We start from the raw sequence: 14,886 nt of genomic DNA, 5'->3' as shown, positions 1-14,886 counted from the left end.
AGGCAGCCATTGAGATGAGCAATAATACACCTCACCTCTGCACCCCACAAACTAAATGAGCATTTAACCCTTGCAGCCCAAAGCTGTTTAAAGGGGACACTATAGCATTGGACCATTCATTTAATAAGCCTGCCATGCCAGATCCAGTAAGAAGATTAGTAATACACCTCACCCCTGCACTCCTAAACTAAATGAGCATTTAACCCTTGCAGCCCAAAGCTGCTTAGAGGGGACACTGCGATGAGTGACCAGTCACATGAATTTAGGAAGCCTGCCGGAGCCAGTAATAAGATTAGTAATACACCTCACCCCTGCACCCCTAGACTAAATGAGCATTTAACCCTTGCAGCCCAAAGCTGCTTATAGGGGACACTATAGCATTGGACAATTAATTTAGGAAGCCTGCCATGCCAGATCCAGTAATAAGATTAGTAATACACCTCACCCCTGCACCCCTAGACTAACTTAGCATTTAACCCTTGCAGCCCAAAGCTGCTTACAGGGGACGCTGCGGTGGGTGACCAGTCACATGAATTTAGGAAGCCTGCCAGATCCAGTATTGAGATGAGTAATACACCTCACCCCTGCACCCCTAAACTAAATGAGCATTTAACCCTTGCAGCCCAAAGCTGCTTAGAGGGGATGCTGCGAAGGGTGACCAGTCACATGAATTTAGGAAGCCTGCTGGAGTCAGTATTGAGATGAGTAATACACCCAACCCCTGCACCCCTAAACTAAATGAGCATTTAACCCTTGCAGTCCAAAGCTGTTCAGAAAGGATGCTGCTGGGGACAAATTGAGGAAGACTGCTGGAGTAAGGAAGGCAGCCATTGAGAGGAGTAATAATACACCTCCCCCCTGCACCCCACAGACTAAATGAGCACTTAACCCTTGCAGTGCCAGAGGGCCCCACCGAAAATGTATAATTAGTCTCATTCCCGGAGCTCAGCTTTCAGATAAAACGAAAACTTTTTTTTTTATGGCCTTTTTAACTCTTCCAGATTGTAAGCTCTAAGGATCAGGGCCATCTAATTCCTCCGGTATTGTAACTGTTTTGTCTTCCCTCATATTGTAAAGTGCTGCGCAGACTGTTGGCGCTATATAAATCCTTTATAATAATAATAATAAAGACATTTACTTGCAACAGTTTTCTTTCTATTTCTTTTTTTATTGAACAAGTTCTATCATGTTGGCTTCTCTCTCCCTCCTGGAACCGGGCCATGTGTTTATGTATTTAAAGATAGTCAGGGCAAATTTGATTGGACGGGGTCGTTGTCTCTCCTACCCCCCTGTACTCATTTATTGGAAATCAGCTGCTTTCAACCAAATTCTTCCCAAGTCTTGTGAAATCCCGGAACATTTTCATACGGAATCCCATTGGCTGTTTACATTTGACCCGTCTTTTCCCTTCAGGCCCGGCTGACCCCCACCTTTTCCCGCACATCTGGATTCCCCGTTTCTTTATTTCTCGGGAACTGGGAAATTCCCCACAGAGTCTTAAGTCATTATAAGCAGACACCCCCCCCCCTCCACCACCCCAACCCCCCCATCCCTCCTCTGCTTTGTTATACAGGAGAGCTGTAGCCGTTGTTGGCCGCTGGGGGACTCCAAAGTTCAGAACATGGACAGAATTAAAGTCCCTCGTTCTGCACTCCTGTTAGGGGGGGTGGTTGGTGGGGGGGGGGGGGGGGTTCATAGATGCGTCTGTGAGGGAGACAAGCTAAATCACAACTGCAAAAAGTTAGATCCAAATTTCTTGCAGAATTTTCCCTTCTCTCAGCCTTCTAAAATTTGACCACCGGGGTTCAGCAATGGGCACAAGGTGAGTAAGATCCCTCTTTTGACCCTCAGACACACGATGCATCCGTTAGCCCACAGAGCTAGCAATCGACAGGATGCACTTTGGGTCTTTATTTTATATGGAGCTGGTCAGTGGTGTATTTTGGTTTCGTGCTGCTCTAGGCAAGACTAAAATCAGGCATCCCCCCCCCCCACCCCCCAATCTACATTTGTCCTATCCCAGCCGCTTTAAAATTGCGCACGCCCGTGCAATGGCGAAAAACGATATAAATCTTAATATCCATAGGCGATAATTTAAAAGCCTTTACAGGTTACCACTTTAGATGTACAGAGGAGGTCCGGCACTTTCATTTTTTTTTTTTTATATTAATTTATTTTATTTTAACACTGTTGCCTTCATTTTTTTATTACTTTTATTGCCGTCAAAAGGAATGTAAGCACCCTTCGTGACAGGACTGTTTGCGTGCGAGCACGGGGGGGGGGGGGGGGGGTTTCGACCGGGCACTTTAATTTTTTTTTTATTAATATTAATTTATTTTATATTAACACTGTTGCCCCCCCCACCCCTAACATATCAAGACAATATTTTATCAAAGAATACACTAAAATCATTATTAGCGGACACAAACATAGCAAAGAACCAGTGGGAATTAGCCCTTTTTAATTGTTTTTATACATTAAAAAAAAAAAAATTATAATTTTTTTTTTAAATGTTTACAATTATTTTATTGTACAATTTTTTTAAATTATTTATTACAATGTTTATTGTTATTTTTTTACAGGACAGCATAGCCCCCAACTGTCTCTGATTTATATCAAGGCAATATTTTCACAAAAAATACACTAAAATCATTATTAGCGGACACAAACATAACAGAGAACCCATGTGAATTAGCCCTTTTTTAATTGTTTTTTTTTTACATTTATTTATATTTATAATTTTTTTTAAATGTTAAACAATGTTACAATGTTAAACAATTACAATTTTTTTTTAATTATTTATTACAATATTTAATGTTATTTTTTTTTCACAATTTGTTTATTTTTTTTTTACAAAAACAGGGAAGCCTGCAGCGCTGCGGAAGGGGGAATGCGGCACAGTTATAGGAGGCACATGGGGGGGGATGGATCAGAAGCCAGGAGAAAGACAGGCAGGGCTGCTGTTAGAAATCACTGGGCCCCGTATAGCCTACCTGGCAACCCCCCCCCCCCCCCCCGAATATATCAAGGCAATATTTTCACTAAAAATACACTAAAATCATTATTAGCGGACACAAACATAGCAAAGAACCTGTGTGAATTAGCCATTTTAAATTGTTTTTTTACATTTAAAAAAGTATATATATAATTTTTTTTTTAAATGTTAAAAATGTTTACAATTATTTTATTGTACATTTTTTTAAATTATTTATTACAATGTTTATTGTTATTTTTTTACAGGACAGCATAGCTCCCAACTGTCTCTGATTTATATCAAGGCAATATTTTCACAAAAAATACACTAAAATCATTATTAGCGGACACTTTATTATCCCTTTTTTAATTGTTTTTTTAATTGTTTTTTTTTTACATTTATTTATATTTATAATTTTTTTTAAATGTTAAACAATGTTAAACAATTAAAAAATTTTTAAATTATTTATTACAATATTTAATGTTATTTTTTTTCACAATTTGTTTATTTTTATTTTTTACAAAAACAGGGAAGCCTGCAGCGCTGCGGGAGGGGGAATGCGGCACAGTTATAGGAGGCACATGGGGGGGGGGGATCAGAAGCCAGGAGAAAGACAGGCAGGGCTGCTGTTAGAAATCACTGGGCCCCGTATAGCCTACCTGGCAACCCCCCCCCCCGAATATATCAAGGCAATATTTTCACTAAAAATACACTAAAATCATTATTAGCGGACACAAACATAGCAAAGAACCCGTGTGAATTAGCCCTTTTTAATTGTTTTTTTACATAAAAAAAAATTATAATTTTTTTTTTAAATGTTTACAATTATTTTATTGTACAATTTTTTTTAAATTATTTATTACAATGTTTATTGTTATTTTTTTACAGGACAGCATAGCCCCCAACTGTCTCTGATTTATATCAAGACAATATTTTCACAAAAAATACACTAAAATCATTATTAGCGGACACAAACATAACAGAGAACCCGTGTGAATTAGCCCTTTTTTAATTGTTTTTTTTTTTACATTTATTTATATTTATAATTTTTTTTAAATGTTAAACAATGTTACAATGTTAAACAATTACAATTTTTTTTTAATTATTTATTACAATATTTAATGTTATTTTTTTTTTCACAATTTGTTTATTTTTTTTTTTACAAAAACAGGGAAGCCTGCAGCGCTGTGGGAGGGGGAATGCGGCACAGTTATAGGAGGCACATGGGGGGATGGATCAGAAGCCAGGAGAAAGACAGGCAGGGCTGCTGTTAGAAATCACTGGGCCCCGTACAGCCTACCTGGCAACCCCCCCCCCCCCCCGAATATATCAAGGCAATATTTTCACTAAAAATACACTAAAATCATTATTAGCGGACACAAACATAGCAAAGAACCCGTGTGAATTAGCCCTTTTTAATTGTTTTTTTACATAAAAAAAAATTATAATTTTTTTTTTAAATGTTTACAATTATTTTATTGTACAATTTTTTTTAAATTATTTATTACAATGTTTATTGTTATTTTTTTACAGGACAGCATAGCCCCCAACTGTCTCTGATTTATATCAAGACAATATTTTCACAAAAAATACACTAAAATCATTATTAGCGGACACAAACATAACAGAGAACCCGTGTGAATTAGCCCTTTTTTAATTGTTTTTTTTTTTACATTTATTTATATTTATAATTTTTTTTAAATGTTAAACAATGTTACAATGTTAAACAATTACAATTTTTTTTTAATTATTTATTACAATATTTAATGTTATTTTTTTTTTCACAATTTGTTTATTTTTTTTTTACAAAAACAGGGAAGCCTGCAGCGCTGCGGGAGGGGGAATGCGGCACAGTTATAGGAGGCACATGGGGGGGGGGGGGATCAGAAGCCAGGAAGAAGACAGGCAGGGCTGTTGTTAGAAATCACAGGGCCCCGTAAAGCCTACCTGGCAGGGCCCCCCACTCCAAATGTATCAAGACAATATTTTCACTGAAAATACACTAAAATCATTATTAGCGGACCCAAACATAACAGAGAACCTGTGTGAATTAGCCCTTTTTAATTGTTTTTTTACATTAAAAAAAAAAAAAATTATAATATTTTTTTTAAATGTTAAAAATGTTTACAATTAATTTATTGTACAATTTTTTAAATTATTTATTACAATGTTTATTTTTTTAATATACATTGTTATTTTTTCTAAAAATCTAAAACTTAAAAAAGCATTTTTGACTGGACACCAATGAGGTCTGCACTGCAAAATTGATTGGGGAATGAACACTTGACTTGTAACCAATGGCTATGAAGCAATACAGTATAGACAGTTTTTATTTCAGATCCTTTAAAGCTAAGACAGATTTTTATTTTTTAGCAGGTGGCTGCTTCTCGCGCTCCTGGGGTGCGTCAGTGCGGATTCACCCCCTATGTTTGGTGAGATCACGTCCCCCAATTACCCACAAGGTTACCCCGATAACGCCAAGGAATCCTGGGATGTGCAGGTGCCTGAGGGCTACGGCATCCGACTGTATTTCATTCACCTGGACATCGAGCCCTCCGATGGGTGCGAGTATGACTCCCTGAAGGTAAACATGGTACTGTGCTCATTGCAAGCCATTTCTAAGCCTACAGAGTTAAAGCGGAGCTCCAGACAGGAAGTACTGTAACACAGTTTAGCACAGGGGTCCTCAAAATGTGGCCCTATGCTTGCCTTTAGCCGGCCCTTGGGTACAATTCCTCCCACTGACACCAATGATCGGGCACTATTCCTCCCACTGACACCAATGATGGGGCACTATTCCTCCCACTGATACCAATGATGGGGCACTATTCCTCCCACTGATACCAATGATGGGGCACTATTCCTCCCACTGATACCAATGATGGGACACTATTCCTCCCATTGACACCAATGATGGGACACTATTCATCCCACTGACACCAATGATGGGACACTATTCCTCCCACTGATACCAATGATGGGACACTATTCCACCCACTGATATCAATGATGGGACACTATTCCTCCCACTGACACCAATGATGGGACACTATTCATCCCACTGACACCAATGATGGGACACTATTCATCCCACTGACACCAATGATGGGGCACTATTCCTCCCACTGACACCAATGATGGGGCAATATTCCTCCCACTGACACCAATGATGGGGCAATATTCCTCCCACTGACACCAATGATGGGACACTATTCATCCCACTGACACCAATGATGGGGCACTATTCCTCCCACTGACACCTATGATGGGGCAATATTCCTCCCACTGACACCAATGATGGGGCAATATTCCTCCCACTGACACCAAGGATGGGCCATTATTCATCCCACTGACACCAATGATGGGGCAACATTCCTCCCACTGACACCAATGATGGGGCAACATTCCTCCCACTGACACCAATGATGGGGCAATATTCCTCCCACTGACACCAATGATGGGACACTATTCATCCCACTGACACCAATGATGGGGCACTATTCCTCCCACTGACACCAATGATGGGGCAATATTACTCCCACTGACACCAATGATGGGACACTATTCATCCCACTGACACCATTGATGGGGCACTATTCCTCCCACTGATACCAATGATGAGGCACTATTCCTCCCACTGACACCAATGATGGGGCACTATTCCTCCCACTGACACCAATGATGGGACACTATTCATCCCACTGACACCATTGATGGGGCACTATTCCTCCCATGATGAGGCACTATTCCTCCCGCTGACATCAATGATGGGGCACAATTCCCCCCACTGATACCAATGATGGGGCACTATTCCTCCCACTGACACCAATGATGGGACACTATTCCTCCCACTGACACCAATGATGGGGCACTATTCCTCCCACTGACACCAATGATGGGGCACTATTCCTCCCACTGACACCAATGATGGGGCACTATTCCTCCCACTGACACCAATGACAGGGCACTATTCCTCCCACTGACACCAAAGATAGTGCATTCTTTACTTCCACTGGACATTTTCTATTCCCACTGGTCGGCAAGGACTGGCCCCTCTTGTTTAGAGAGTTTGGAGACCCCCTGGTTTAGTGTAACACTCATGCTATCCAGAAAACAAAGTGGTCACTGCTTGCCTTAAAACAAAATTTGTGGCAGAGATGAAAATATATAATTATGCATTCATTAACCGCTTCCATACAGAGCAGTTAGACCCCCTTCCTGCCCAGACCAATTTTCAGCTTTCAGCACTCTCACACTTTGAATGACAATTGCTCAGTCATGCTACACTGTAACCAAACAAAATTTTTATCATTTTTTTCCACACAAATAGAGCTTTCTTTTGGTGGTATTTGATCACAACTGGGGTTTTTTTTTTTCGTGATATATGCAAAAAAAGAGCAGAAATTTTGCAAAAAAAAACACTTTTTTATAGTTTCTATTATAAAATTTTGCAAAAAATTAATTTTTCTTCATACATTTGGGCCAAAATTTATACTGCTACATATCTCTGGTAAAATTAACCCAAATTAGTGTATATTATTTAGTCTGTGTGAAAGTTATTGAGTCTAGAAGCTATGGTACCAATTACTGAAAATTGATCACACCAGATGTACTGATGGCCTATCTCCTTTTTGTAAAGTAGACAGTCCAAGGTATTTAGTAAGAGGCATGGTGAGTTTTTTGAAGTTATATTTTTTTCCCACAATTCTTGGGAAAATGAAGAAAAAATTTTTTTTTTCTTTTTTTTCCCAAAACTTTGTCAATTTATAAGCTATTTCTAACACATAGCATGTACACAGCAAAAATGACACCCCAAAATTCATTCTGCTACTCCTTCTGAGTATGGTGATACCACATGTGTGAGACTTTTACACAGCCTGGCCACAAAAAGAGACTCCACATCCAAGTAGCACCAGGAGCATAAATACACATAAAACTTTCTTACTACCTATCACACTTTTCAAGGCCCTAGAGCACCAATACAATGGAAAAGTCCACAAAATGACCCCATTTTGGAAAGCAAACACTCCAACGTATATTCTATAAGGCATTATGGGTCCTTTGAACATGTCATTTTTTTCCACAAGTTTTTGGAAAATGTGGGAAAAAAATAAAAACTTTTTTTTTTTTTACACAAAGTTGTCAATTTATAGGATATTCCTAACACATAGCATGTACATAGCAAAAATGACACCCCAAAATACATTCTGCCACTCCTCCTGAGTATGGCAATACCACATGTGTGAGACTTTTTCACAGCCTAGCCATATAGAGGGGCCCAACATCCAAGGAGCACCATCATGCATCCTAGCCACTTGCCTAGGCCTATTTTTGACATTTGTTGTTTACAAGCTAAAATCAGTTGTTTTTGTTAGAAAACTACTTAGAACCCCAAAACATTATATATTTTTTTTAGCAGAGACCCTAGAGAATAAAATGGAGATTATTGAAATATTTTTTATCACACCGTATTTGCGCAGCGGTCTTCCAAACGCAATTTTTTGGGGAAAAATTAACTTTTTTGAATTAAAAAATAAGAAACCAGTAAAGTTAGCCCAATTGTTTTCCATAATGTAAAAGATAATGTTACGCCGAGTAAATAGATACCCAACATGTCATGCTTCAAAATTGCGCACGCTCACAGAATGGTGACAAACTTTGGTACTTAAAAATCCCCATTGGTGACATTTTAAAAATTTCTACAGGTTGCTATCTTAGAGTTACAGAGGAGGTCTAGGGCTCAAATTATTGCTCTTGCTCTAACGATCGCGACACCTCACATGTGTGGTTTGAACACTGTTTACATATGTGGGCGGGTTTTCCGTATGCGTTCGCTTCTGCGCGCGAGCTCGCAGGGACAGGGCGCTTTAATGTTTTTTTTTTTTTTTTTTTTACTATTTATTTTATTTATTATTTTTTATTTTTACACTGTTTTTTTTTTTTTAAAAAAATTGATCATTTTTATTTCTATTACAAGAAATGTAAACATTACTTGTAATAGAAAAAGGCACGACAGGACCTCTTTTTTGTGAGATCTGGGGTCAAAAAGTCCTCAGATCTCACAAGTACACTAAAAGATAGAAAAAAAATAAAAAAAAAATAAAAATTAAATAAAATGAAAAAAAAAAAAAGGGACCTTTAAACTGGTTGCTAGGCAACGACGTTTGCCGTAGCTCCGGTCCTCCAAGACCATAGAGTCGAGTGAGGGCAAGCTTGCCCTCACTCGACATCCTGTCTGTGAGGATCTGGGACCGGATCGTTTTCCCCGCTGCCGGCGGGTCTGGTAAGCGGGGAAAAGGACCAGAATGCAGCGGGAGGGGGGCACCTCTTCCGCCACCCCGGAAGGGTGATCCCGTGGCGAATCCGCCGCTAGGACCACCCTTATCGGAAAGCCAACCGTCAACTGTTTAAAAAAATACCAGGGTTATGGCAGCTATCTGTTGCCATAACACCGGTATTTAGGTTTAAACGGAGGACGTATATAAACCTTTTTGGACATAGACATGGTGGCTGTATGAAGGGTGACAGGTACTCGGGTACTTTGCTGGGCAGGTGACAGGTACTCTGGTACTGATGAGCAAGTGGCAGGTACTCGAGTACTCCGATAGGCAGGTGACAGGTACTCGGGTACTCTTATGGGCAGGTGACAGGCAGGTGATAGGTACTGATGAGTAGTACTGATACTGATAGGTGATACTGATACTGTACTGATGGGTACGGATGATCAGTACTGATACTGATAGGTGATAGGTACTGATGGGTACTGATGAGTACTGATGAGTAGTGATGGGTACTGATGAGCAGGTGGCAAGTACTCGGGTACTTCAGGTGTCAGGTACTCTGATGAGCAGGTGGAAGGTACTCGGGTACTCTGATGGGTAGGTGACAGGTACTCGGGTACTCCGATGACGGGTACTCAAAGTACCAGAGTACCTGTCATCAGAGCACCCGAGTACCTGTCATCAGAGTACCCGAGTACCCGTCATCAGAGTACCCGAGTACCCGTCATCAGAGTACCCGAGTACCCGAGTACCTGTCATCAGAGTACCCGAGTACCTGTCATCAGAGTACCTGAGTACCTGTCATCAGAGTACCCGAGTACCTGTCATCAGAGTACCTGAGTACCCATCATCAGAGTACCCGAGTACCTGTCACCAGCCCATCAGAGTACCTGTCATCAGCCCATCAGAGTACCCGAGTACCTGTCATCAGAGTACCTGATGGGCTGGTGACAGGTACTCGGGTACTTTGATGGGCTAGTGACAGGTGCTCTTTATTGGGGGGGGGGGCAATCAGTGTGTTTGGGGTGCACTGTACTTGGTAACTAACTGTTACCGCAATCTCCTCCTCACACAGGATCAGTGTGTGAGGAGGAGAACACGGTGACAGCTAGTTACCGTGTTCTCTGATGACATTTGTGACCGGCTGTGATTGGACACAGCCGGTCACGTGGTAAAGAGCCAATTTCATTGGCTCTTTACCTAGATCGGGGGTGGGCTCTGTCCGAGGGACAAGCCTCACCCCCGATCGCCGCACTGCGCGCCCCCGGGGGCGCGCAGTAGCGGGGAGATCCGGGCGCCGTCATATGACGTCCGCCCGGATCGAGAAAGGATTTGTGCCGACGTCTTTTTACATGACGCGGTACGGAAGGGGTTAAAAAATCCCTGCATGCATTGTTTTAAATGCAGCAAGTATAAGTACAGGAATCTGTTTGGATATCTTCTTCCTATAATCAGCAGATAATCAGACAGGGGGAGAAAGGGGGAGCACAAGGAGCCAATTAGGTTCTGCTGCAGTGCACATGTGCTGAGAAGAAACCGAAAAAGATGACGAAACGTCACCAGAATCTACCAAATTTTTCCAACCTTTTAAAAAAAAATGTGCTTTACTGTATGGCTGCTCCCTCACTGCCTTCCGCTTGTCACCTCAATGCTGTAGTGCACACGGAGGAACAAGGAGCCTGCTAACAGAAAAAGATGATGAACCTGCTCCAAAATCTGCCAAATTTTGACAAAATATTTTACAATTCAGTTTATTGTATGTAGCACTGCCCCCTTGAGGGCTGCCAGATTTCACACTTATGGGTCCCCCCAGTGCTGTATTTTGGCCTAGGCCAACAAGGCCCAGGCCTAGGGCGGCACTTTGCCGGGGGGCATCAAAATAGCGGCTTCCACCTCCATCTGAAACTCTATTGGCCACTGGTTGATAGAGCCGCCTGGCGTCTAGCAACCAGTGGAGTCACGGCTGTGACTCTCTGGCCCTGCCCATAATTCAAAGTGGAGGAGGATTTAACTTCCTCCTCCTCCATGCCTAGAGCTCCCCCACCCCCCTCTCTCTCTCCCACCCCCCTCTCTCTCCCACCACCCCCCCTCTCTCTCTCCTACCCCACTCTCTCTCCTACTCCCCCTCTCTTTCTCTCATCCCCTCTCTAAATTCCCCCTCTCTCTCACCCACCCCCTCTCTCTCATACCCCTTTCTCTCTCTCTCATTCCCCCTTTCTCTCGCTCTCATTCCCCCTTTCTCTCTCTCACCCCCCCCCCCTCTCGCTCTCCCTCTCCCACCACCCTCTTTCTTTCTTTCCCACCATGCTCTCTATCTCTCATCCCCCATCTCTCTCTCACCCCCCTCTCTCTCTCTCTCCCTCTCCCACCACCCTCTTTCTCTCTCATCACCCCCTCTCTCTCTCCCCCACCACCCTCTCTCTCTCCCATCACCCCCTCTCTCTCTCCCCAACCACCCTCTCTCTCTCTCCCCACCTTCCCTCTCTCTCTCTCTTTCTCCCACCCTCTTTCTCTCATCTTCCCCTCACCCTCCCTTACCCACCCCCCCTCTCTCTCCCCCCCCTCTCGTGAGATCTCAGGGGTCCTTGCTGGGACTTGGAGTCCTTCAGTTCTGGAGGGAGTCAAATCCATCAAACAGGAAGGGGTGGGGCACATTTACATAGGAGGAGGAGGGGACATCTAATTTTAGTCTTGCCTAGGGCACTACAAAACCAAAATACACCACTGGGTCCCCCTGGGTTACCATTAGGGACTCCAGCATGTGCAAGTTAACACTTGCAGGCTCAGTCAATGATCAGTCCCGGGGTATGAGCTTGTTTTTGGTGTTTTATTTAAGTTAGGGATGGGAGAGGGGAACAGTGGGATACTCCAGATCAAACTAGTCATAATGATTGAGGACTCCTTACTTGCAATGCAGCCAGGCTGCTGATTCACCCTACCACTAGTTGAATTTTGAATACATCTCTATAGAGATGACTTGAAAGGCTAGATTATCCTCAGGATACTCTCATAGTATCCCTCTTCACTCGACACACTGACACCCGTCCTCTGACTATCCTACACTGGGGTGGCCCCCCTCAGGTCAGGCCCTAGACACGATCCCCATTTACTCATGATACTGTTTTTCAAAGGTCTCTAGTGTCACTACCCCTCCAGTCAGCTCTCCTGGACCTCTGGGTTCAGATCCATTCCTCTGGTCCCTAGGCCGACCGCCTGCGACCATGTGCCACCATTGCAGAGGTGTCAGGTCACATGTGGCCAGGTGACAACTGCACCCTGTTGGAGGCAGGGGTGCAGCGCAAGGTAGTGAACCCAATAGCAGACTGCGACGGATTGACCGGAACGTGAGCCCAAGATTCCCCAGGGCTCGGAGTGTAAGACCCAGCAGGTGTTCACCAGAGCATCTAGTGGTGAGGATGGACTTGGCTTCAGCTGGGCCCAGGTCGCGGCCCCTGGGGTCCCCCGGGTCACGCTCCGTAGGGAGAGAAGGGAAGCAGACACTCAGGACACACAGAATGGTGATGGGTAAGCCGAGGTCGGGGTAACAGGCAGACGAGGGTAACCAAGGGACAGGCCAAAGGTCAGGGTAACAGGCAAACAGGAATAGTCAGAGACAAGCCAAAGTCGGTACACAGAAAGGTAGATCAAGGCACACGGCAGACAAGAAACAAACACTGTTGAACAGCAAAGCAGACCTGCAGTGCACTGGTTAATATAGACTTCCTGTGATGACCTGGGGTGGGGCAGGAACAGGAAGGAGAGATGATAAAAGGGAACCAGAAGTGAAGTCTGCCCTATAATACAGACATGAAGGAACAGGTAAGCTGCCAAACACTATTGCACTTCCATGACAAGAGGAGGAGGCAGCCGCCACCCTCCCTCTGGGACTCTGCTCACCAGTCAAAGACCCCACACACCCATTCACCACAGGGGAAGCTGATCTGTGGGTTCGGCGGCAGTGCACCCACAATCGCTCCCCGTGGAGACAGAACGGTGGTCTGCTGTTGTAAACATGGCAGACTGCTGTTCTGTCAGCAATAAACACAGGGATCCTCCTATTTAGAAACGCAGGTCTCTGTGTTCATTCCATAAGCACATCCCCCACACAGTTAGAAAGCACCCCTAGGGACAGATGTAACCCTTTGATTGCCCCGGGTGTTAACCCCTTCCCTGCCAGTGTCATTAGTACAGTGACAGTGCATATTTTTAGCACTGATTACTGTAGTAAGGTCACTGGTCCCCCCAAAAGTGGTAATTTTGAAGAGTATTTAGGTTTACCTGTATCGTTGGTGTGACGGGTCTCTTTCTGGTCCAGGTAGTAATCGGAGATGCCGTGCAGGACTCGTTGTGTGGACGCAATTTGGGTGGAGACCTAGGACACCCCATAAAAGAAAGATACTACCCCTCAAACAGACTAAAACTGCTTTTCACATCTGACTTCTCCAACCAGGAGCGATACACAGGATTCTCTGCCTACTACATAGCAGTCGGTATGTGTGGAATACGTCTTTGTCTTACCTGTGCTCCACCTAGTAGAAGATATGGTCACCATAGGGCCACTATGCACGTATCATTTTTGGAACCATTAAACTGTTGCTTAATTGTAGATAGATAGATAGATAGATAGATAGATAGATAGATAGATAGATAGATAGATAGATAGATAGATAGATAGATAGATAGATAGATAGATAGATAGATAGATAGATAGATAGATAGATAGATAGATAGATTGATCAATCTAGACTGATAATAAGTTGAGTCAATTTAACAAATCCCTTCACTGAATTACCCTACTGTCTCCATTGACTGACCGGTGTCAAAGAGAGAGAAGACGCCCTTTGGCCAAATCAAAATTTTGGCCGTATTTAACCTAGTAGGTGGTCAGATACAGAACATCATAATGTAAACTGAATAATTTGTTGACATAGCATTCCAAGAGTGGCCTTCTCCCTTCCTAGGCTATAGAGAGAAGGGAAGGTCAAAGTACCACGTGTCCACTGCAGGGTGAGGACCACAGCAGGTCCATTCAGTCCACCTGCTGCTCTGGGAAGGATAGAAGCTTTGGGGAATCCTAGTACGCTATACAGTGCTTTGTAAAAGTATTCACACCCCTTGTAAATGTAAAGGCAAGGTTGTCCAATGGATCAGAGAGGGTACTGTTCAACATCTTAGGTAGCTCAGCAAGAAGAGTCATGGCCACATACAGCAAAGGTCTCAGGTTCAAGTCCAGGCTCTGACAACATGTCTTCTGCTGTTATATTTTTCTCTGTGTCTTTTATTCTCAGATGTGGACGAGTGTGACGATAGCGCCATTAATCCCTGCTCACATTTCTGCAACAATTACATTGGAGGTTACTTCTGCTCCTGCCCACCTGAATATGACCTGCATGAAGACCAACACACCTGTGGAGGTAAAGGCCCCGTCCTTAAAGTGAAACTCAAGTTAGACAGATAGACAAATACTTGTAGCACTGCCCCTGAAAGGACCACTTGATATTCACTCTGTGGGTTCCCCATGGTTACCTTACCAGCACATGGCCGAAAGCAAAGACAATTCCTTAATTCTCCTTGGCTCACACTCCAATAATTAGTCCAGGGGTATTTCGCTGTTTTTGTTGTTTATTGTAG

The 14,886-nt window shown here is 43.2% G+C and overlaps 1 protein-coding gene across 1 annotated transcript in view; it reads left to right on the top strand.

The window, feature by feature from the left end:
- The first annotated feature begins 1,709 nt into the window (after positions 1-1,709).
- The window catches only part of LOC309564591 (complement C1s subcomponent-like), a 61,528-nt gene continuing 48,351 nt past the window's right edge, over positions 1,710-14,886 (top strand). Inside the window, exons 1-4 of the mRNA XM_082269239.1 lie at positions 1,710-1,822; positions 5,348-5,558; positions 13,571-13,745; positions 14,544-14,669. Coding sequence (XP_082125365.1) covers positions 1,812-1,822; positions 5,348-5,558; positions 13,571-13,745; positions 14,544-14,669 — 523 coding nt within the window. The 5' untranslated portion in view covers positions 1,710-1,811. The remainder of the gene's footprint in view (positions 1,823-5,347; positions 5,559-13,570; positions 13,746-14,543; positions 14,670-14,886) is intronic.

Source organism: Pelophylax lessonae, assembly GCF_965119305.1.
Source record: "Pelophylax lessonae genome assembly, chromosome: 9".
In the NCBI taxonomy this organism is placed as follows: domain Eukaryota; kingdom Metazoa; phylum Chordata; class Amphibia; order Anura; family Ranidae; genus Pelophylax; species Pelophylax lessonae.
The sequence above is the reverse complement of the archived record's forward strand: the minus strand, read 5'-3'. Positions and strand labels throughout refer to the sequence as shown.